At 34.7% G+C, this 26,877-nt stretch overlaps 1 protein-coding gene across 20 annotated transcripts in view; it reads left to right on the top strand.

Moving 5' to 3' along the window:
* Positions 1–26,877, top strand: part of LOC106878639 (thrombospondin type-1 domain-containing protein 7A) — a 999,802-nt gene that overhangs the window by 657,291 nt on the left and 315,634 nt on the right. For all 20 annotated transcript variants that reach the window (XR_008265800.1, XR_008265799.1, XM_052974016.1 and 17 more), the window contains one exon: positions 3,515–3,704. Coding sequence is in view for 18 of the 20 variants with exons in the window: in XM_052974016.1 (XP_052829976.1) it covers positions 3,584–3,704 (121 nt within the window). In the remaining 2 variants the exon portion in view is untranslated. The remainder of the gene's footprint in view (positions 1–3,514; positions 3,705–26,877) is intronic.

Genomic DNA, 26,877 nt, shown 5'->3' with positions numbered 1-26,877 from the left:
CCAATAACCTTGTATGAAGGTAGAGGTTTCAATCTCTATCTAGAAATATTTCTTTTTTTAAAGATATTTTTGTATAAACGAAAAAAAAAATAAAAAGACTCTCACCTCCTTCTCTCATCCTGGCCAGGATGAGAGAAGGAGGTGAGAGTCTTTTTATTTTTTTTTTCGTTTATACAAAAATATCTTTAAAAAAAGAAATATTTCTAGATAGAGATTGAAACCTCTACCTTCATACAAGGTTATTGGTTAAATTACTAACACCTTTACCTATTAGGCCAACAAATCAACACCTGAGAAACAACTTAAAAATGTGATATTTAAATCTATTTTTATTATTGATTTAATGCTGTGGTAGATTTAGTTATCTTATTTTCCACAGAAATTAACAGGGCACCCAATGTAAGTAAAGACACAGATAAATAAGCAGTTATAGGACATCCTGCATAATCTGGTAGTGGATTCAAGTCAGACCAGACTGTAAGATTTTTCATAAATTTTTTAAACAATGGTTTAAAAAACAAAAAAAAACTTTAATAAGTGGAGATTGAAACCTCTATCATCTTGCAATGCTATTGAACTAATTATAAATACCTTTATTCAGAAGGTCGTCTCTGCAGCAACAAGAACAAGCTTAAAAATGGGATATTTATTTAAATCTATATCCCATTTTTAAGCGTGTTCTTGTTGCTGCAGAGACGACCCTCTACATACATACATACACACACACACATCTATCTTTTACTTGTTTCAGTCATTCAACTGTGGCCATGCTGGGACACCACCTTCAAGCGTTTTTAGTCAAATGGATCAGCCCAATCCCTAAATAAACAATATTATCTTCTTTTTTGCCTTTTTTCTTTTCATCGGTTGTCAGATTTCAGTGAAAGCAGCAAGATATGGATGTAATGGTGAGCTAAGGAGAAGACGAGATCCTCCTCGTTTGGTGTAAATAGGCCTAAAATACTTGAGAGGATTAACAGAAGGAGATTTAAATAAAAGAGTCTGACGGGTCACAACCTGACGGCAGTTGATTCTTGTTGCAAAGATTGTTAACGGCCTCAGCTGCAAAATTAATCACTTGAGTTAATTCCTTTGGCTCAAGTTTTGATAATTAGACAAATTATGCACGGCTTAGACCATTGTAATTCCTTGTAATATTGTCTATCAACTATTTTTTGCTGATGCTGTTTAATATGATCAAAATATCTCTACTTTTACTTGCTTCACTCATAAGACTGCGACCATTCCTTGATGAATTTTAGTTGAATGAATTGACACAAGTACATTTTTTTTTTATTCAAACCTGGTACCTCTTCTGCCAAACTGCTAAGTTTTGGGGACATAAACAAACCAACAACAGCTGTCAAGCAGTGGTGGGAGGCAAACACACCAACCATTCTGCCTATATGTCGTCTGTATACACCTTTCAATGTATGCCATGAAATCTGCAAATCTAACAGAGGCCTCAAAAGACATTTTAAGATCCACAAAGATTAGAACTTAACTGCAGCTGTTGGTGGTCCAAATCAGACATGCAATCTGTGTGGGTGTCATTTCAATACAATGTCTGTGGTTTAAAAATCCACATCAGATGCCATGATGTATCTAAGATGTAAGTACAGAAAGTGACCAAAACGTTGGTCAGCTCAAATCTATGGCAGAAGACACTTGCCCAAGGTTCCATACAGAAGAACTGAATCCAAAATGATGAGACAGGGAAGCAAACCTCTTACCACACAACCACACCTGTATACATTTATATAAATACATACACACTAGTATATATACACACACATACACACAGATATAATCCCAAACGTTTTTGATGTACATGCTTTCTATGCTGATAGAATTTAGCTTCCCTTCCTCTTTCCACTGTGTTAATGGTATAAATAGTAAATATATTTCCTTCTTGTAATGAGTAGTGTTTCAAATCACCAAAAGCTATACTTACTGAGAGCAAATGTCTCAAAGTTATATATACATACATATATATGTGCATGTAGGCCTAAATTCATAATCCTTTCTAATGTAGCATTAATATTAAATATTGATTTTAATCAAGCAGTTAATCATCCTTATCTAATCATTGGAATCTGTGACGAATTATGTGAATCATATGGTGAAAGGAATTAGCTATCATTTGTATGAATTATAGGAAACTTTGTTGGAATGGTTTAATTAAAATGACATCAGAATTGGCTAAGTTACTGCTTAACTGCCAATATGTCAACATTGTTCTAGACAACTATTTTTCTTCAAGAAAAATAGCAGAATCTGTCATATATATATAAATAAATAAATATATATATATATAAAATATAAGGATAAAATCTATATAAGAATTTATCAAGTTGCCAGCGTGAAAAACCAGTTTAAGAGAAAATTAAAACTAAGTATATAATTTTTCCTTTAAATATAAATACATTAATTATATTAAGGGCTAATTACTACAAGTAAATGCCTCACGCTGTAATGGGACTCTAAAGTCAAATGATTAGAGAGCATATTATACATGCTGACCATGAAATCTTTAAGGGTATGCAACTAAATCTGTTTTTAAAAGGTAACTCCCATGTCTCATTCCCTTGCTTTCAGTGCCGTGTATATTTATTGAAGTAGCTTGACTTTAGAGTCCCATTACAGCATGAAGCATTAAATTATAGGAATAGTCCTTAGTATAATTAATGTGTATGTGTGTGTATATATATTATATATATATATATATATATATATATATATATATATATATATACATACATATACACTCACACACACACACACAGACATATGTGGTTAAATAGCCCAACAAGCTAGATTTCTGTTAGAGACCAATGAAACTCTTAGTTGCATAGGACCAAATCAAAGACAAGCAGACTAACAGATAGATAGTTATGCATTTACATTTATGTGTATACATATATAAGTATTTATATTTTGTGTAGTCCAGCTTCAGTCTTGGCAAGAAGAACAATATCATCTGCATACCTTAGACCAAGCCATGTATTTTGATGTCATTTTCTTCTTTCAGTATTGCTTTTTGCATTATCCACTAAGTGTAGATGTTGAACAAATATGGAGAAGGAATACAGCCCTGACAAATTCTTTTCCATTTTAAAGTTAACTGTATTATCATATATATATATATATATATATATATATATATAATTGTTATTATTATTTAAAATAGATTGATCTGACTCCATGCAACTTAACATAAAGAAATGATAATGAGAGAAAATTTTGTAAATACAATGACAAATTTGCACCATATATTGACCACAAAAAAATTAATCTAATATTAGGACATGGTGAGACCTTATAATTATATTTGAAAAAATTTCTCATGTCACCGTTTCTTGACTTACACAGAATACACATGCGTGCACACACATACACACACGCGTGCACACACATACACACACATTTGTATTTTGTATTTCTGTATATATTCTGTTGCAATTGTTTAAACAATGTTAATAATTTTCTTTATTTTGTGTTTCTCTTTTCGCAGAATCCCTATGTTTGATCCACTGTAGATATGCAATAGACAAGAGATTTGCTGAGTTTTGCCTGCCACTTGATGAGCATGGAAGATGGAAAGTACCGAAGGAGAAGAAAAGTAGACACAACCAGAAGATTGCTTCTAATTTTAATGTGTTGTTATTCTACCATGGGTCAACAAGTGTACCGATGGAAAACAGGTGAGATACATGACAGTTTAACCATTTTTACCAACACACACTCATTGACAAATAGTTGGACATTTTGTAAGACATTATTGTATGATTATTCTAAATAGAGCTGTTTTTCCTTCCTCATTTAAAAAAGAAATTAAATATTGAGCTTTGCAAGTTAAAACTGGGATTACCAATGATTTAAAGCTAATAGAATATGATCATAATATTAGTTAGGCCTGGCTTTATTCATTAGGGTATGGTTGTATGGTATGTAAGCTAGAGGGGTGTGATTAGAAAGAGATGGTTGTATATTTGGTAAAATATGGTTGTGTTATTAAAGAAGTAGTTTATGATGAATCATACAGGATTGTATAACTAAGACAAGGCCGCAGCTTGACACGACTGAATAATTAAAAGAGGATTCTGTGATTAGTAAGATCTGTTTATTTGGATATTAAGATACGGTTTATGATAAGTCAAATATGGTTACATGACAATTAAGACATGGTTGCATGTTGAATGATAAGATGTTGAATGATATTTAAGACATAGTGACTGATTAGTTAAGCATTGTATACGATAAGACAAGATTAATATATGGTTATATGATAATTGATAATAATAATATGATTAGTTAAGATATCACATTGTAGATTACATTCTTCATTTAACATTAATTTTAAACTTAAGGCAGTGAGTTGGCAGAATTGTTAGCACGCTGGGCAAAATGTTCAGCACCGTTTTGCCCTTCTTTATTTTCTGAGTTCAAATTCTACCGAGGTTGGCTTTGGCTCCTTTTGGAGTCAGTAAAACAAGTACCAGTTGAATACTGGAGTCAATGTAATCAACTTATCCCCTCCTCTGAAATTGCTGGGCTTGTGCCAAAATCTGAAACCGATATCAGTTTTCAACTTTATTTATGATAACTGCTGTTTTTTTCTTTTTAGCCCTATATAATAATTACCTGTATAGAATCAAATATTTGCTATTGACAAAATCCATCACAGATGTTTGTTTTCATAATGTCAGCTATTATTCCATACTTTTGTGAAAAACATTTTAACCCCATCACGATAATTTAAAGAATAAAACATTTCCATCACTAAAGCAGAACTAAGTGATATCAGTTCAATTCAACAATTACATAGAATCATATTCTCTCAATTGTTATTGCTAGAGTAAATCCCTCAACATATTTCAACAGATCTGAAGAACTATAAAAGAGAATCCCACCAACTACTCTTTCCATTTTTGCTTCTTTGTGCCTCCTTTATATTTGCATGATATCTCTTACTTTATGGTAAAACTATCTTGGAAAAGAAAATAATGTTTAAATTAATGATATAATTTTTGAGATAAACTTTTTTATCAGAGATATAAAATAACTTAAATAAAATATAATATATAAGTTTATTTTCAATGTATACAAATAAGTTTTATATGGTGTGTATATTCAGACACATGTGGATATATGTGTGTTGAGAGAGAAAGAGAGAGGGGGGAGAAACAGCAGGAGAGGGAGAGACATACATTAAGCAATGCACAAATACAAATATAAATATAAATGCATATATAAAAATATATATATATATATATATATACATATATATATAATTCAAGAGAGAATTTCCAACATGTATTAAAGTGACATTTCTCTTCTTTATTCCTATAATATTTTCAGATATTTTTAGTTGATATTTTTTCAGCAAGTGGTTTAGTATTTTGAGTGCTGGACTCACGATCGCAAGATTGTGGTTTCAATTCCTGGACTGGATGATGCATTGAGTTCTTGGGCAAGACACTTCATTTCGCATTGCTCCAGTCTGCTCAGCAGACAAAAATGATTATTCCTGCTATAATCCAGTCTCCCATCCAGGAAGGTGGGGATAGCTACACTACAGAATCCAACTTTATGAGCTTGTGCGACTCAGAAAGAGCTTTGTTTAACTTTAAACAAAATGAGAGAGAACATACTAAATGAAAAACATTAATCTAAGCATGAAAAAATTTTTCTTGTTTACTTTTTTTTTCACATTTTATAACCTGTGATGTATGTTCACATTCTATGAAACAAGGTGGAGGTGCAATGCCAGTGGTTAGGGCAGCAGATTCGCGGTCATAGGATCGTGGTTTCGATTCCCAGACCGGGCGTTGTGAGTGTTTATTGAGCGAAAACACCTAAAGCTCCACGAGGCTCCGGCAGGGGATGGTGGCGAACCCTGCTGTACTCTTTCACCACAACTTTCTCTCACTCTTTCTTCCTGTTTCTGTTGTGCCTGTAATTCAAAGGGTCAACCTTGTCACACTGTGTCACGCTGAATATCCCTGAGAACTATGTTAAGGGTACACGTGTCTGTGGAATGCTCAGCCACTTGCACGTTAATTTCATGAGCAGGCTGTTCCATTGATCGGATCAACTGGAACCCTCGACGTCATAAGCAACGGAATGCCAACAACATGTAACAAGTCAAAGAGGTATGTTTAACCTGTGAGAAAATAGTAATCAAGTCCCCAACAAATGACATCTTATTGTCTTAAAGGAGAACTACTTAAAGGAGAATCGTGGTCCAACAGAGGTTAGTGTAATTATAGATATTCTATGGCCAAAAAATAAATGGGAAGGTCATAGTTGGAGCGTCTTTGATTATCTGCCTGCTAGATCAAGACTGATTTGAACTAAGACAATTACAATATTAGAACTGTTTAATGGGGAAACCTGATTTAATGAGTATCCTATTCACTTTCAGCTCATGTTAAACTAATGTCAGGGTAAATTAACTTCTAATAGTCTAGCGACCTATCCTTGTGAAATTTAGTTCCTATTCACTTGATACAACATACTTTGAACAAAAGGTTATGTTGAGAACTTCACAAGTACTCTGTACTCTTAATTAATACACATAAGCAGAATCTACCTGATGGAGTGTGTGGGTGGCGAGTGAGGGATGCAGAGCAATGCTACTCTTTGAGGAATTGCTGATAGACTTCTACTCAGATTCCATCTGCCGAATTCTACTCACCAGGGTTGGGTTGACCTGAGACAATGGTAGAAGACTAAGAGAAATGTTTGTTGTGTGGTGGCATCAAACCGAGAAATACATAATTATGGAACAAACTACTTAACCATCTAACCATACCTACTTCTCTTTCTCTTGCTCTCTCTCTCCCTGACACACACACCAGTAAATGCAAACAAACAATACACAAATTCTTAAAAATAAAAAGATGAAATTTGGAAACAAAGATCAAACTCATTATTCTTAAAATGCAAACAAAAAACCATTTAAAGAAAGGTGGGGGAGGGCATAAGCAACAGCTGCCTCCTCCTCCTCCACCTTTTTGTCTTCTATTTTTTTTGGTATCTTCAGTGCATCTCCATCCCGCTGCTCTAATTTGTAAGCACGAACGACAACCATTCCTATTGAGTTCTATAGAATATAATTGGTTATTGCAGACACTGCTATTGACATTTCTGCAATTCATGTCCAATTCCAATAGAGAAGCGATTGTTATGAGAGAAAATTCTGATTCTAATCATGAACAAATCTTGGAGTAGATTGCTTAAAGAATAAATATAAAATAAACATGAAAAAAAAAAAAATTGAAAAAAATATAGATTTCTGGAAATTTCCTTTTTTCTTCTGCTGTGTTTTTCTTTGTTAGTATTTTCCCTCTTGATTCAACAGAAGGAGGAGGCCTTTTAAGCCTAAAATATGAAAAGACAATGAAAATATTCATAGATTTAAAAGTTCATTCTAAATTAGTGTAAGATGGCGATTAATGACATAACTAGAATAAACACCTTTTATTCTTCAAGTGTTTTGTCAAGTTTTTTGGCAACCTAATTTTTTTTTATTATTAGTCTTACAATAAAAATGAAGAACATAGATATTTTTCATGGCATTGTTTCCCTACAATGATAATTTTGAAGATATATTCTTATGTATTACACACACACACACACACACACACATATATAAGTATATGTATGTATGTATGTATTTATTCATGCATGCACAGGTGTGCGTGTATGTGTAGTTAGGAAGTCTGCTTTAAGATCACATGACTTCTGGTTCAGCCCCATTGTGTGACACCATACACAAGTGCCTACAATTGTTCCACGATAGTTCCAAGCTGAAGAACAAAACCCAGTGAGTGAGTCTGGTAGACAGAAGCCGGTGGAAATGAAATGCATACGATATATATCTATATCTATATATATATGCATATATATACGTACACACATGTGTATATATGCATATACTTGTTCATACGTATATATATAGAGAAAATACCACTACAGCCCAGCTACACCCACTCACTTATTTCTAGTACCTTATATAATCCAAATGCTGTTTAACCTTAATCTCTTTAAATTCCTTGTAACCTTTGCCATTCCCTTCAACCCAGCCACCCACCACCCTTTCCCTTCCAAATACTCATCTGTTCCTTATTTCAACTCTATATAGTAACTTCATCTTATTTTCTCGATATCAGTTCATTTCTATTCCCACAAATACAGCCTTCATCTTATCTCTCTGTGCATTTCAATCTTACTGTTGCCTTTTTCTACCAGTATTTGTCTGCTTTAACCATTTTCTTCTATTTTCTAATATTTGTATTTTCATAGTCATAATGATTATTATGACTATTTATTTCACTGCCCTGCACTTTTGTCCGACCCACTAACCATGTATACAGTGTATATAGACCACCAACCCACACAGTTATTAGCCTGTGCTGGGCCATGTTGAAAGAAGAGCTTTTCTGTTACATAAGATTCTTTCTTATCATGGATTACTGTGCTCAATGGTTTAAAATCTATATTCTCTATATGTGTGTGTGTGTGTGTGTATAGAGAAAAAGAGGGTGAGAGTGAGAAAAGGAAAGACAGACAAGTAGAGAAGCTTGCTTCTCAACCATGTAGCCTTGAGCCTTCCTCTATAGGCCAGGCTATAGTACTTTCAGGCTCGGATTTGATGGAAGGAAACTGAAAGATGCCCATTTTATGTGTGGGTGTGCCTGTGCATACACTTGTTTTGATATCACGTGATGACTGTAAATGAGTATCACCATCGTACAAATGATATTCACTCCTTGTCTTCCAAGGTGAAATATTTACTTGTTTTAGAACAGGTGAGAGTTGGTGACAGGAAGGGGATCTGGCTGTAGAAAATCTGTTCCCAGATTCCGCCTGAACCATGCAAATATGGAAAAGTTGACGTTAAACTCTGATGATGATAAAACAGACGGACAGTTTGCACTTTGAAAGCCAGATGTTTGGCAATAAAACAAAATTACAGTATTTTTTATTTTACTGAGAATTGTGAATGTGTTTAACGTTCTTAAATCTAAATTTATGCCTACAGTAATAGCATCCAAGAAACATCATTGGGACCATAACACATTAGTATCTGAATATAAATAAGCATAAATTAGATGTGCATAATACAAAAAATGTAAAATGTTATTTTTAAACCGCGTACTTCAGGCATGCGAGATGATGAATTTTGATAGAAACCTATGTAAAAGTAGATGATATCCTAAGTTGATTTAAGTCTGTTGATATTAGGATAGATTAGTTACTGATTGGGAAGGCATAACTAATGATACTGTTGATGCTAGTGATGATTGTGTCATGTTCTCCCAACATTCTAGTTAAGTTCTATTCAGTTATGTCACTGAAACAAATTTGAATTCCACTGTGATTCATCTTATAAATTACCCTTAAGTCCTTAAGGGTAAATTATACCTGACATTTGAACTCTAATAAATCATGTTAGCTTATTGCTCTCCAGTAATGCAAATACACAGATCCATAAATACCTGTACATCATTCACATATGTCACACATTCTGCTGTCTGTCAGTGTTTGGTGTTAATTTTCTGCTTGACATCCGTCACAGTTGGTGGCTTATGTTGCTGTTAACGTGGACAGCTTCACAATTTAATGCTTTCACTAAATCAGTGACTACAACAGCTTTGCGACTTCATTTCAGACATAAGCAAAGCATTTATCTTTGAACCAAAGGGAATCCGGTTCAATTCCTGAGATATACATCTATTTTGTTTTTCACTTCTTTTATCTTTTACTTGTTTCAGTCATGAGACTGCAGCCATGCTGGAGCACCACCCTTAAAGAATTTTTAGTCAAAGGAATTGACCCCGATACTTTTCTTTAAAACCTAGTATTTATTCTATCAATCTCTTTTGCTGAACTGCTTTGTTATGAGGTGTAAAAAAACTAACACAGGTTGTCAAGCAGTGGTGGGAGACAAACACAGAAAGAAGATACACACACATATGCAGAATCAGTTTCTATCTACTCACAAGGCTTTGGTCAGCCTATAATAGAAGTCACTTGCCCATGGTAACATGAAGTGTGATTGAACCCAAGACCATGTGGCTGGAAAGCAAACTTCTTATCATATGTTTGCATTATCTCATAGAGATATTTTAGAGCAAGGGGTTCATCAAATTGACTCTAGTCCTTGACTGGTACTTTATTTTATTGATCCCAAGGGAGTGAGAGACATGTCGTCTTTGGCAGTATTTGAACTCACAAGGATGTTGCACCACATTTTGTCCAATACTCTAATACTTCAGTTAATCTGCCAGCCTAAATCCTCAGTGATAAAAATATTTCCAGAGGCACAGGACAACAGATTCAGTGGCAAGGTATGGTTTTAATGAACGCTAAGGCCTTACATATACAGCACACATTTCAGGGAGAGATATAGTTCATCAATTTGACCCACACAGATTTCATCAACCTCAGCACAATTTGAATTCAAAATGAAACATTTTAACTCAAAATAAACATTTTTGATATTGACATATTTTTGGTGAAGGAGTGTTGTTGGGTGTAGGTGATTAAATCAACCTCAGAATATGACTGGTATATAATATTATTAACCCAGGAAGGATGAACAAAACAGGTGGCCACTTCTCCCATCAGCCTTAAATTTAATATAAATGAGAATGTAATTAAATACTATAAGGGGTCCCTCTACAAATTCTGTCCTCCACTGGAGTCATTAGTGGATTAATTAGACAAACATTTCTAGTTTACTCCAACACTACCTCATACTGTTATCACACGTTAATGTTGTTACATGTTCTACTGTTATCACACATGTTAACGTGATAACGTGTTCTATGAGAAAATCCATTGATGGATATTATCACTTACATGGAAGTATTTGATATATTTCTTTACGTTACAATTATATAACTTTCCAACACACAACAAACTCAAATTCCAAAACAGATATGAAAATATTTGATTGCACAATATCGATTCAGCTAGCCATGGAGACTTTTCAAAGACTTCACCAGTCAGTCACATATATATCAGTCAGCTTCCTTTCTTAATGTCAGACAATAGTTACACTCTAGATATTGTTTCAATATTGAATGTTGATATAGGAATAGATTTTATTTTATTAATTTCTACAATGCATGAAACATCACAGTTAAGGTGACTGTAGTCTATGATAGTTTCACTTTTCATCATGATTGCTAATATTATTTTGATTACAATTCACAGGGAATTAAGAAAAAAAAAAAATCAAAAAGAAGTTTTGTAACATCAGATGAGTTGATAAAACTGGAGGAAACTGGGGAAAACTGCAATAATTCAGAACTGATTTGAGAGAGAATAAAAAAAAAAAGACACAATGAAAAGACAAGTGTCTTTTCAGCTATTGCTTTATACACGGGGTTTAATGGTTAAGGAGCTGGGTCCGTAATTGTCAGGTTATGAGTACAACCCTCAAGCCAGGTGGTGCAAGTGTTTTTATTTCATATCGCTCAGACTACTCTGCCAGAAATAAGAACCAATGGAAGGAGTTAACCCTGTGATGCATTAAAATCCTATTCAGTGGAAATTCTTGTACTCCCAGTTTTGATTATCACAGAGATCCAGATAATTTGTAGCTTTACAAGTCTTGAAACTGAGGTTCATGCACCAGTGGCTTCTCCACCAAATTGTGACCTTGTGCCAAAACAAACATCTTTTCTTCTCGTTATTACCATCATCCTTGAAATTTCTAGTAGTTTCTTATAGATTAAACTGTTCTTTGCATAAATTACAACAGTTTCCATGTTTAATATAATTAATATGTAAATACAATGGGAAAGTTAGACATATTTTTTTTCCTTTTACATTTAAATTCTTTTAGATACCTTTTTTGATTTCTTTGATTCTGACATCAATCTTTTAAGTACCATCTTTGAATAATACATTGCACTCTAAAACCTTTCAGAGGCCCTTGACCTTATTCCACTGACTGTGTACAGAGTGTTGTGTTACATTTTTGGGGTTGGTCTGTCTTGTTCACAACTGTATAATTAAAACAATCACATCAAACTACAACAGTGGCAATGTTTTCGAAATGCCTGTTGCTGAGTTTTATTTTGATTTTATTAAAAAGCTTGCGGTTAAGAAAAAAAAGGTTTATTTTATTTATTTTTTATTTTTGCATCATTGCTATCAGGTTTTTAGTTATATTCTTTATTACATTCATGCTAAAGGGCAGATTAAGCCAGATGGATTTTCTTTTTCTGGTTTTATTATTTTCTGGATTTCATTCATGAAACCACTTCAGTTTCTCTTTTAAATCCACTTTTGCTCAACACCTCGTTATAATTTGTGCAAATCAACTTTTTTTATTTTTTCGAGAGAATATAATCAATACTATCTTGGAAAAGTTGCTGACAATGTTTTTTTTTTGTTTTTTTTTTATGATTGAAAGGGAGATGGTGAGAATTCTCTTCATATATAGGTATTCATTTAATTTTTCATTAGAACAGAAGTTACCTGAAATTAGAGGTATGGTGGAGGACTAAAACACTTATTATATATTATTGGGCTTTGAATTTCTCTCATAATTGTACTTAGTTGTAATTAAATTCCATAGAAGCTGGTTCAGAACTTTGTATCATTGTTTCGATGTCTTCTTTTTCCAAACTTGCATGGATTAGACAGAATTCCCTGTAGAACATTTTCTGCAGCTAGATGCTTTCCTGTCACAAACTCACACCCATTTCGCAGGAGGGTAATATTTCCACATAGCTGGACAAGTTTTTATGGAAGACTGGAAGTGAGGGCTTCCAATCAAGACAAGGAGCTATGCACACACAACAAGCTTCTATCAGTTTCCATCAACCAAATCCCTGACAAAGTTTTGTTCATCCAGCAGTAGGAGATACATGCTAAGGTGCCACACTTCGTGCACATATATACACATATAAATAAATATATGTATATTGTATGCTATCATTTAATTCTCTACAAAAAAAAAAACAGTACTTACTTATAATGTGAAAATCAAATGAAGAGCGTAAAATACTGCAGAAGTGTAGATTAGTTATGATGGTGTTTTTCATTTTAGTCACCAAAATGTTTTCATCAGCTTTTTTCCTAATATTGCCCAGGTTGTAGCAGTTTATACACAATTTTATATGTATGCAGCTGAAGGTATTTTTGTGTAACAAAATTGTACAAATGCCACCAACCTTAGCTTCAGTCTCACTTGTCACACAGGCATCAAAAATGTTATCACCTTTCTTCATTCAAAATGAGCTAATAATGAACAGGAGAGATTTCTTACCATTCATTATTATATTGATATCAATTGCTTTAATGGTTGTGAATATCCTGCATATTTCTCAGTGTTGTTTCGAGGGTAGGGGCTTTGGAAATGATATGTATTTCTACACATATGTGATATACATACACACATATATATATATATGAAAGAGAGAGAGAGAGAGAGAGAGGGGGGAGAAAGAGAGGCACAAGTACACATGTATAAATGTTTGTCTGCAACTTATCCATAAAAATAATTAGAACATATATATCTGTCTCTCTGTCTATCTATCTGTCTGTCCATCTATCTATCTATACATACATACATATATATTTTCTCACCTATATATATATATATATATATATATATGACCAAAGTGTTTCTTTCACTAATTGAATTTCATTTTAAATTTCAAAGCAAATCATGATAGTTAACACGGTATAAAATGGTCGAAAACTAAATTCCAATTAAAGATTTGTGCTGTCGAAAAAAAAAGAAAGAAGAAAATGATATTCAAATCATAATAGAATTTTTATTCAATTTCTTGCTTGACTACATTCTCATTTAACTTCACTTGCAGTCAAATTAAGAGCAACAGACTACAATTATATGTTTGTTTTGTTTGTGTTTCATTGATTGCAATGTCTGTTGGTGTGAATGTGCATGTCTGCAGATCTGTGTACTGCTACATGTGTCTGTGTGTTGTCTTTTACAACATGATAAACAAATTGGATACTGTAAACTGGAAATATCCCTGTGTCTGAATGTGTTAGGTAAGTCACAGAAAGGCACAATCTCACAATATACACAAATATCTGTATGTACGCGTTAGAAGCAGGAACAAATACGGTAAAATACATATATGTAAGCATGTAAGTGTGTACATATAGACACATACACAGAGCTTCAGATGAAAGAATAACAAGAATCAAGGTAGTATATTTATAAAATGAGAGACATCTTTTTTTCTAATTGTTCCTTTCTGTGGATCAGTAACATAAGGAGATGTGGTTATATTAACTAGATAAGGTCTGATAAGGTGTAAGCTGCACTTAGAGAAATCTTCATTTCAGAGGTGCATGCACATATATATATATATTTACTGACATACACATTCATATAAGTGTATGTGAGTATATATATATATATATATATATAGAGAGAGAGAGAGAGAGAGAGAGAGAGAGAGAGAGAGAGAGAGAGCGAGAGAGAGCGAGAGAGAGAGAGAGAGAGCGAGAGAGAGCGAGAGAGAGAGAGAGAGAGAGAGAGCGATAACTGTTCCACACAAACCTTGCTGGTACCATGTTAACACAACCCATTGTACTCAAGGCTTGGTTGGCCAGAGACTCCAGTAAAAAACACTTGCTCACAATACCACTACACTGTGCGGCTGACCCTGAAGCAATGTAGTTGGGTAGCAAACTTATAATCTCACAGTGACGCCTCATATGTAAGTTTCTGAGCTTAAGGTTATGCAATTCAACAACTGTACACTTTCACTCACAGACTACAGTATTTTATATCAATAGCTAATTAGAACTCGCAAAACATATCATACAACACATTACTGCAGATCAGTATAATCAGCATAATCAGCATAATCAGTATAATCAGCATAATCAGCATAATCAGCATAATCAGCATAATCAGCATAATCAGCATAATCAGCATGTGACGTCAAAGCAAGAAGACATGGACACACATTGCTTTTATGACAGTGAAACTGTTTATAGCTATCATGTGATGTTAAGATACACACACAAGATGAGCTTCTTTCAGTTTCTGTCTACCAAGTCCCATCACGAGGGTTTGGTCAGTTTGGTTGTATAGCAGAAGAAACTTGCCCAAGGCACCAAGTAGTAAGACTGAACCCCAAACCCCAAACCACACAACAAAGTCTGTGCGCATGTTTACACAGAGTGTAAGTATGTATAAAAATGTGCATTTAAAAAATTCAATTTAATGCATACTTTATGTTTGGAATGTCCAATATTTTCCTCACAGTAATATGCAAGACATTTCTGCAATAATCATTGTTAGATAACTCTGCTGTCAGAACTGTAGTCACCTCGACTTTCAATTACAAGAACGCAGAGAGGTCTGTATTTATTCAATTGAATATATTCACAAACCTATATTCTTCATAAGACCTGTATTGATTTTGGTCTCTTTAATGTTAAATTGGTGACAGATAAATCACCACATGGCTAGAATGTTAGCCAAACTCAGATAACTTACCATAAAACTTTGAAAATGTTCTCTTGTTAGGTAAACTGAGACAAATATAATTACATATAATGTATTGGAACTTGTGTCCAGGTTTTGTCAGCTTGTAGGCTGCCGACTTATATATATAGAAATATAGAAACTTATATTATAGTCAAACAAAAGTTTGATAGTGCAGTTTACTGGACTTGGAGTTATCACCATTCAACAAACTGCTGACTCACTTTAGGTCTACATGATCAAAAACTACAAACACTGCTACATGTAGGAAATAAAGCTATGATACAGAAAGCACTATTTGAACATCGATATAAGTTACCATACTGAACAAAATAGTAGAAACGTTCTTTGTTACAAAGTGATTCTTTTAAAAAGACCATAATAATAGATGGCAACAGTTATTACCTGATAGTAGCAAGAAATAACATTTCTTCAAATGTGTTTCCATTAACATTTCAGGAAGTCAAGAAATGTAAGTGTTTTCCCTTTAAATAAGGAAATGAGATGGCATAATGACCTCTAGTAAATTGATGATGATGATGATGATGGTAGTGGTGGTGGAGGCGGTGGTGATGGTGGCAGTGATGACTACATTAGCATTCAGTACTTCTTTTTCTTTTTACTTGCTGAATCTGGAGGGAAAGGCAGCACTCATGATCGTTACAGACCCTCTGAGACCTACAAGACTGTTACCATTAATGTTTTATTTAAAATGCTGCAGGCCAACGGCAGTAAGGAAAAGATCCAAACTGCCTGGTTTTCTGGAGAGAGAGAGACAACTGGGGGGGATAGTGCCAGGTTGGCAGGAATGAAGAGTATTTACACATCAGAGTAACAAGAGGTGGACAGACCAGCGGGTCAGAGGTGCTTAAGTGCTGGAAGTAGAAAATCAACCAACTTTGAGGAACACAGGCCATTAGAGTAGCACAATAGAAATGACAGGGAGGAGAAACAGCATGCTTGTGGATGAATGGTTGGTGTGTGTCTATTAATGATGAAGTTCCAAACATCCAAGAGGCCCTTTTCTTGATACACCCCAGCATTTTGGTTTGCATAGCGGCAATAGCATCCCAGATGTGAGTGGAAGGACTCCAGTATGGGCCTCACTTAAACCTTGGAGAGTGATATATTCTGGCCCTTAGGGCAGCAAGCTGGCAGAAACGTTAGCATGCCGGGCAAAATGCTTAGTGGTATTTCGTCTGCCACTACATTATGAGTTCAAATTCTGCTGAGGTTAACTTTGCCTTTCATTTTTCGGGGTCAATAAATTAAGTACCAGTTGTATACTAGGATCGAGCTAATCAACTGCCCCCTCCCACAAAATTTCAGGCCTTGTGCCTAGAGTAGAAAAGAATATATTCTGGCACTAAAGAAGGTCAGATGGACTTGGAATGCAATCCTGCCAATGATAACAGTAAGCTTTTGCAAGAAAGATTCAGTCATAGTGAGTCCCAGGATGTGGAGTAAGTTGAAAGCTTCTAGCTGAGTGCAACTCATGTTGTGAGGGAAATATCTGAGTATTACTTGAGATAGTTTAGAGTTAGAAGTGTGGATTGTCTGTAGATGTTTTTCAGCTTATAAAACTTCCAACTTCTCTTTGATTTCTTTACCATTCTCCATTTCTATCTTTCCGACATCATACATGACTTACCAATGCCACAGATGTTCGCTTGCCTGTTTTTTTTTGAAAGATGACATAGAGTTGTAAAACATTTGTCTAAAATAACCCTCATCCATTCATATATCAATATTTTACCTCTTTTCTTTGTTCTTGTTTCATTTCACTTGTCATGCACTTTTTTTCCGGTTTTTATTTTGGGATTACATTGGATAACCATTTTTGCTTTCAATCATATCTGAAGATTATTCAAAGGTAAACTTGTACAGGTTCTAAGACCCTAGACAGAGTCTAGTTCAAGCACAAAACTGATAGCAAGCTGTACATCTACGCTCGTATTATTCTTCCATGTAAATTGAGTTCTCTTGATTCTTGTTGGCTTATATAATGCAACAAAAACACACACAACACATATAAGTGTGTACATGCACACACACACAGATGCATAGATATATACATTTACACATATATACTTTTGAATATGCATATGTGATGGAAGTCATCATAATATTGAGTATAACCATGTTTGTATGTGTGTATATATACATATTCATACATAAACATACACACATACATTTCTACACACCCATTCACACACCATAATGAATTAAATACATTGAGTGGGTGAGTGAGAGCGAGGGAGAACTTCTACATTGTGCACTGAATATGTGTGCCAACCTTTTGAATAGCCATCTCTGTAACATAGCTTTGCTTCATTAGAGAAGAGCAAAGCAAGCTGGCCATCATAACGACATTACATTTCTATGTCTATAATAATAAATAAGAATAAATGTAATTTTCTTTTGTGAATATAATGCTTATATTCTGTTTACATATAATTACTTTCTGTTATTAATTTTACCTCTTATAATGAATTACAATACATTGACATATAATGCATTCTGTAGCATATATGAGTGTGTGTGTGTGTGTGTGTAATCAATCTCCAGTATTTACCTAACTATTTCTGTGTATGTGTAAGTGCGTGTGTGTGTGTGTATAACTTTGTAATGTTTTTCTATGTGCTCCTATTTATTTCATCTGGGAGATTTCCATTCCACATCATCCTTTATGTCACTTGACAGAAGTGGACTTGGCACCAGTTCATCTCAGAATTTCTGTACATAATGTGTCTCCAGCAAGACACTTCATTCTTCCTGCCTAACATCATTTAACTGAGATAATAGAAGAAATTGTAGGTGAAATCAAGTTACCAGCAATATATGAGTTAATGAAGGAAATAGAAATAACATCAAATTTCCCTCAAGTCGTGCATAATGATCTTAAAAAGGATATAGTTGATAATGTATTCCCAGATATGCTCTGCCTGTGGCTGAAATGCTTTACTTGGCCAAGTCCTCCTCAAAGAACCATACCCAGCATATTCATGGGCAGATGCCAAATCAAACTCGGACCAACAGAGACTCTGTAACATGCATATACACACGTGTGTGTGTTTGGGGTAAGCAGCTTGCTTACTAACCACATGGTTCTGGGTTCAGTCCCACTGTGTTGGCACCTAGGACATGTGTCTTCTACTGTTACTCCTCGGATCATGTTTCTGAGTTTTCAATCTTCTGACAGCAGTCAATGTTGGAACAACTACAACCGTAAAGTATAGCTTTTACCAAAATATGGTAGTGGTGGTGGTGGAATCCACAGAACTGTTTGAATATAATGCTTGGGGAGAGAGGGAGTGGGGACAAACTTTTATCATATTCTTGTATTTACCATGTGAGTGTTTGTGTATGTAATATATTTCTGCTTGCTGTTAGAGTGCATTAGAATACATAAAACTATAAATAACAAGATGGATTCTATTTTATATTTTTATGTCCTCATGTTAGTATATTACATAGAAATTGACACACACACACATACACGTGCATGCACACATGTATGCAGTCACAAACTTACATTTTGTATATTAAAATGCAATGAAATATAAGAAGTAAAAAATATCACAACTTATATTAATATCTATTTCAAGTATTTTCCATTGAATTTAACCCATAAAAATAAACAAATATAAGTGTATATGAAATGGAAATATACAGTTCTTACATACACACACACACACACACACATATATATACATAAAATATAAATAAATAATTATATGTATATAAACGTAAATACATATATCTACATATACATACACATCATATGATATATATATCTAAAGAAACTTAATTTTAATTTTCAGTCACTAAGTTGATATGCCATTATAGTTTCTAAAAGTTTGCACTAATAAATAAATTAACACAAACACACAAATGCACACACATACAACCATACATACCAACAGACACTAAAATATATAAGTAATTAAATTCACAAAATAATACAAAATATGATATATTGTAGAGAATTATATAGAAATACACACGTTGAGAAACTTTAAACAGAAACACCTATTTGAATATGCATTTCATTCTCCATATTAACCTCCCACCATCTGTTCCGAAAATCCACCCAAGCAAATTAAAGCACACAATCTGTGTAGTTTGAATGAAAAACTGTTGAGTTACAAACAGTGAAGTATGGTGTCAAATTCCTGTCAAATTGTCTGCTTTCAAACACATGTGCAATAAGAGATCTCTGACTTGAAAAACTGGTAAGCATTAGCAACAGGAAGAGCATCCAACTGTAAAACAATGCATCAATAATATATTCAGGGGAACTGACAGAAATATTAACATGCCAGGCAAAATGCTTTGCGGAATTTCGTCTGTCTTTATGTTCTGAGTTCAAATTCCGCTGAAGTCAACTTTGCCTTTCATCGTTTCAGGGTTGAGAAATTACGTACCAGTTGCATACTGTGGTTGATGAAACTGATTGCCCCCCCCCTCCCCAAAACTTTTGGGCCTTGTGCCTAGAGTAGAAAAGAATATATTCATCTAACCCATGCTAACATGGAAAAAATGGATGCAAAAACAAATTATGTTTGAATATATGTGTGTGTATGTATGTATGTACGTGTATATATGTTCGTATGAACAGTAGAAGCAATACATGTAAAAGGCCAAATTTTGATTCCAACTTCCTATATCATTTTAAATTCATTTCCTAAATCCATTAAATATGTACCAATTCCAATACCTAAATAAAGCAGTGATGTTGAACACACCTCAGATATGTTACAATCTAATTGCTGAGAATATAATTGATAGGCTTAAACATTTCCTGGCCCCCACTTCAATCTAAGTATTCCAAGCTGCTTTTGTCTTGTTTTTCTAGAACATCAGTAGCTTTGTACGGTAAAATTGTAACTTCCTTTGACCTTTAAGATTTCTTGCTTTGAGTAAAAGCATTTATTTGCGTTATTAATTTTGTTTATAAATACGAGACTTAGGATTTGCAAGCGAGGATTGGATGCAATTACGTGACGTGTATTCGTTTTACAAAAGTATTCGTAATGGAAGTAGAATGATTACGACTGGGAAATGGAAGTAAATGGCTGGTTTGTCTTCTTGTTAGATGTTTAACTATGCAACTAAAAACTTTCTATGAAAATGTTAGAAATAAAGATTAGTTTACTGGTGAGTTCTCTCTGGAAATATTACATCATATCGTTGTGTGTCAAATATTACATGGTATATTGTACAGACAGAAGTGAACAAAGCTACTTAGATATTGAGAATAAGATTTAGAAAGAGTGAGAGTGGAGAGTGGTGGTGGGGGTGAACGTTGTTTCAGATTAGCCTGAAGTGTCTGTGAGAGTAAACCCATGTATAATCAGATGCACAATAGGTGTAGCAGCCATGTCAGAGAGACTGACACTGAACCAACATTTAAACTGCACTAAATCCCTTCATTGAATCTTTGGTTGCAGAGTGATTAAACTGAACGACTGTAGCCATTGCTGTTGCTTCCTTTTAAATGGAATGAATGTTCTGTTATTTAACTTTAACTGGTTAAAACATTATAAGAATGATAACAACCGAGAGTATCCTAACAAATTTTCCAGGCATGAAAAGAAATTGGTAAGTCCTACTGCTTTAAATGATTCAAGAATGAGTCCACATGGCAGAAAAGGCTGATATGATGGCCATATTTTGGATCAAGAAAAAGTTAGTGACTAAATAATAATAATCATCATCATCATCATTGTTTAACGTCCGCTTTCCATGCTAGCATGGGTTGGACAATTTGACTGAGGACTGGCGGACCAGATGGCTGCACCAGGCTCCAATCCGATCTGGCAGAGTTTCTACAGCTGGATGCTCTTCCTAACGCCAACCACTCCGAGAGTGTAGTGGGTGCCAGTCAGGCAGTACTGGCACTGGCCACGCTCAAATGGTGTTTTTTATGTGTCACCTGCACAGGAGCCAGTCCAGTGGCACTGGCAATGACCTCGCCTGAATGTATTATCATGTGCCACCGGCACAAGTGCCAGCAAGGCGACGCTGGTAACGATCACGCTCAAATGGTGCTATTTCTGGAAGCCAGACAGCCGCTTCTGGCAATGATCACGATTGGACGGTGCTGTTAGCACTCCACTGGCATGGGTGCCAGTCACCGAATTTGGTTCCATTACGATTTCAATTTCACTTGCCCCAACAGGTCTTCACAAGCAGAGTTTAGTGTCCAATGAAGTAAAGGTATGAATAAGTGGGCTGGCTACACCCCTGGCAGAGGCCACGGATTATGGTCTCACTTGGCTTGCCTGGTCTTCTCTCACACAGCATATTTCCAAAGGTCTCGGTCATTAGATATTGCCTCCGAGAGGCCTAATGTTCGAAAGTCGTGCTTCACCACCTCATCCCAGGTCTTCCTCTTCCACATGTTCCCTCAACTGCTAGGGTGTGGCACTTTTTCACACAGCTATCCTCATCCATTCTTGTCACATGACCATACCAGTGCAATCGTCTCTCTTGCACACCACAACTGATGCTTCTTAGGTCCAAGTTTCCTCTCAAGGTATTTATACACTCTGTTGAGTATGCACACTGACATTACACATCCATCGAAGCGTACTGAAAATAAAAATTACAAAAAAAAAAAAAAAGGATAGGAGAACAATGTGTGTAAATTATGATTGTGATGAATGCAGTCAAGTGAAATGACAATGGAAGTTATTAGAGACATGAGTTGTAATTATCGTCATTGTTATATCTATAGAGGGAGAACGTTTCATAAAGGTTGTGAAAATTGGGTGAATTTGAAGTTTTCCTCATCGACATCATTCAACATCTTTTTTCCATGCTGGCATGGGTTGGACAGTTTGATAAGAACAGATGAGCCAGAGGGCTCCACTAGGTTCTGTGTTTGCTTTGACATGGTTTCCGCAGCTCAATGCCCTTCCTCACACCAACCATTTCAAAGAATGTACAGAGTGCTTTTTATGCACCAACTACCTACAAGGTAAGAGCCCTTCAACAGAGTGGGGTATAGACTGGAGAGGAGTAGGTGTCTAGCTGAAGAGGAGAATGCATAGTTTGCCCAAGTCAGACAGAAAAATAGAGATGTGCGGTCCAGGTAGAATGTGAGAATGCAGGACAGAATAGGAAGTGTGAAAGTATAAATGGTAAAGTGGTTAAAATATTGGTTAATGTCTTCTTTTTTATGTTGCACTAATACCAAAAGTGGAAGAACACTGAATCAAATGATTGCAGTGGAGTTCAGGATTTTATCTTTGGATTTGGGTCATTTCAAACATTAGTGGTGGCTGAAAGGGAAATTTTAGGAAAAGAGGAATCTTTACAACAAATATATTACAATTAATGATGTGGGGACATTATAATTAATAATGTGAAAAACTCGAGAAGTTATCATAGGAAAATTTTGTGCAGAAGAACGTTATTATTTCAGAGCTTAATCCATTCAAATCAAGGTAAATCAAAAGGTTTATGTGTCATCCGTCTATTTTTTCTGCCTGTTATTTCTGGGAAGTCCACTGGGGTAGATTTCTCAGGCACCTCCAGCATGCAGTCTTTTCAGAAGTGACCATCATTAGACTGTCCATCCAGATTCCCAACTGTCTCATTCTTGATTGACCGCTACACTTCTTGCCAGCTGGCTTGACTTGATGAATACATCTTTCTTGCCGCATTCTAATCACATGTCCATAACATTGGCGCTATGACCTTACAAATTTTAGCAAATACTTTTATACAGTATAGTAACAGAATTGTTTTCTATGGCTGATGACAATGTGATATATAATGCAATAGACTGCCTGTTTCTAAGCAGCCATTGTTAGACATATTAAGATTCACAGGAGGGTGAAGAGAGAGAGATGTGTATAATTAATAATCACATCAATTACATCATAAATGTTGACAGTAATGGCAACACTGTGATTACCTTTGTTGGAGTTAGATATACAGTCATAATTTACTGTTTCTAAGGTAATATCAATAATAAACAAAAACAGGAAAAAATGTAATAAAATAAAATAAATTGGAAAAAAGAAAGCAATGGTTTTGGGATAAAGATTCCAATTCCACCTGGTGTAGATTTAGCTTTTTCTGAGGCATGGAATGCAACCAGGAAATAGAAAATATTTCAAATAATGGTTTTATGTTGCTTATTTATATTGTGATAATAACTTTAGGTGGTGAATAGGTAGAATCCATAGCATGTACCACACACACACACACACACACATATATATATATATATATATATATATATATAGGTAAGACACTTTCTTCCCAACTACATGGCTCAAAGTTCAGTCCCACTGTATAGCTCCTTGAGCAAGTGTCATCTACAGTAGCCTTGGACCAACCAAAGCCTTCTCAATGGATCTGGTAAATGGAAACTAAAAGAAACCCATTGTATATATACATATGCATATATATATATATATATATATGCATATGTGTGTGTGTGTGTGTGTGTGTGTGTGTGCGTGTGCGTGCATATATGCATATATCTATATTGTAAAGTGGCTTGTGTTCGGAAGGGCATCCAGCTGTAAAAACCTTGCCAAAACTGACCTCACCTGTGCTTGTGCCACATAAAAAGCACCAAGTCCACTCTGCTGAGTGGTTGGTGTTAGGGAGGGCTTGGCAATCACATCTGCAAGTGATGGTGTGCACGAGTCTAGTGAAGGTGAAAGTGATTCAGAAAATAATTATAATGAAAGTATTTTTTATCATAAATGATCTTCACATTCTTTTTATTTTACATAAAATATTCTTTACAATCTACTGTTGTTTTATTGCCATTCATTTACGAGGATTATAAATTTTATAGGTAAAATTACGATTTATAACATTGATACTATGGGAAATTATTGCTCTGCTTCCTGAGTTTTCACTTTACAAATGGTCTCCAGGAACAAATTAACTCATACACTGAAGCACTACCCTTATTGTGAGTGGATTTGGTAAAGGGAAACTAAAAAAGGCTTGCCATAGATGTGTGTGCATGTCTCCTTCACATGCATGTTATTTGCAAACAATCATCATCATCATCATACAAGTGTGGTACCTGATCTTCAATGAATAGAAGATGTCCAGCCTTGGTAAAACATAACCTTGTTTGAAAAGTGAGAATTGACAATTGACCATGGAGAATCTCATTAAAATAATGATGATGATGATGGTGATGATAGTTAAAAGTAAACTACATATATGACAGTCGTTTGCATAGTTTCCATCCAAGAATTCTACTCTCATGGTACTGGTTAACTTGGGGCTATAGCAGAAGACAATGCTTCAAGACACAATGTTGTGCGACCCAATACTAAGGAACATGACTGCAAAGCAAATTTTATAGTTCCACTGCTATTCTTGTATTGTGTGTGTGTAGAGCAGTGGCACCAGTGCCACGCTGTAATGGCCCTTTAACACACACACACACACACAGTCACACACAGTCACACATTTACTACATGAATATTGGCTTATATGTATCATTACAGAAATATCTTTACCAATGTTGATCATCCTAATCTGTCTGTCTACAAGTCAAACCGTTTGAACAAACATAGAGTTTGGTTTAAAGTGTCTTGTTACTGCACAGAAGCATATAATACCAACCTCTTTATATTTATGGTATAAGTGTGTACTGGATATTATATTATTTCGCTAGCATACCTACATATACATACACTAAGCACACAACATACATAGACACATATACATACGCATAGAGAGCAAAAGAAGAAACACATTCCATACAACATATGTATGTGTGTGTGTGTGTGTTATTGATGATCTTACTCTATAATATTGTCTGGTTACAAAAGTTCTATGTAAGTATAGAGTAAGCTTACTGGAGAGAGACAGAAAAACATAAAAAAATAATTCTAAAAAATCACTTAAAAATAATAATTATATTTCCAAAAGTTAAAAAAATTCCAAAAGTTACATAAAAAAAATTCCATATGTATTTTTAAAAAAATCCAAGAAATCATTTATTCTTGGATAATGTTTTCTGCATTCTAGCTGTATAATCTCATAGATTGAAATGTAGAAGAAAGCAGAGAACATTAAACCATTTTTTATGTCTTTTTCTTTTTCTTTTCTTTTACTTATATAAATATTAGCTTTATAGAAATATCGATGTAAAGAGATGCAAGTTACTGCAACCTAGCAAATCAAAACTGACTTCTCTAAAAATATTTAACCATTTTGCTTAGGGAATTCAAAGAACTTGTTTTCGGTTCAAATAAAAAAAAATGGTTTATCTGATTTATTCATTTAGTTTGGGAATTTTGTCACATCTTTGAGAAATATATTCTTCTCAAAGGAGCAAATGTTAACCCAGATTTTACATCTAGTTTTTAACTTTTATTTTTAAAATCTCAATGAAAATAGGTAACAAATATTTTTATTTCAATGTAAGGAAAATACTCCAGGGTCTTGAAAAGTTAGCTTCTGATGTTTGTAGTAATTACTAAGAATTTGGTTCCAACACACGTGTGTATAGCTGTCAGTCATAAAGAAATGATCTATTTTTAAGGCGTACTATGACCCGGTAAAATATATTCATCTATACTTCAGTAAAAAAAATATCTTCATGTTACTCTTTTACTACTTTTCCCATTTAAGAAGATGGATGATAACATCAAGATATTGCCTGTATGGCTTGAAGATGACATCAGAAGTAATCAGACATCCAAGTTTGAATCCGTTTCTAGAACAGGAACTGTAGAAGAACAGTGCTCACATCTTATCTCTTTTTTATTATTATTTTTAAGTCTAAAATCAAAGCAGCTTCATCAGAATTCTACAATCTTGCAGGAAAGATAAAGTAATTCAGTCACAGAGTAAAAGGAATACCATCTATTTCATTTTAATTTCTTTAGTTTGGAATGTCAGGATAAACCAGAGTTTGTTGCTAAGAATCCACAGATATTCAGAGAACTTAGTATTGATTCATTCTTGGTAGAACCAGTTGTCTTAGTATTTAAGATTTAAAAAATGAAAATCTATGTGTTAGACTGATGTCATCATCATCATCATCATCGTTTAACGTCCGCTTTCCATGCTAGCATGGGTTGGACGATTTGACTGAGGACTGGTGCAACCGGATGGCTACACCAGGCTCCAATCTAATTTGGCAGAGTTTCTACAGCGGGATGCCCTTCCTAACGCCAACCACTCAGAGAGTGTAGTGGGTGCTTTTACGTGTCACTCGCATGAAAACGGCCACGCTCGAAATGGTGTCTTTTATGTGCCACCTGCACAAGAGCCAGTCCAGGGGCACTGGCAACGATCTCGCTCGAAAACCCTACAAGGCCAGTCAGGCGGTACTGGCAACGGTCACGCTCAGGATGGTACATCTTATGTGCCACCCACAC

The sequence above is a fragment of the Octopus bimaculoides genome, chromosome 17, assembly GCF_001194135.2.
Source record: "Octopus bimaculoides isolate UCB-OBI-ISO-001 chromosome 17, ASM119413v2, whole genome shotgun sequence".
Taxonomy (NCBI): Eukaryota; Metazoa; Mollusca; class Cephalopoda; order Octopoda; family Octopodidae; genus Octopus; species Octopus bimaculoides.
The sequence above is the reverse complement of the archived record's forward strand: the minus strand, read 5'-3'. Positions and strand labels throughout refer to the sequence as shown.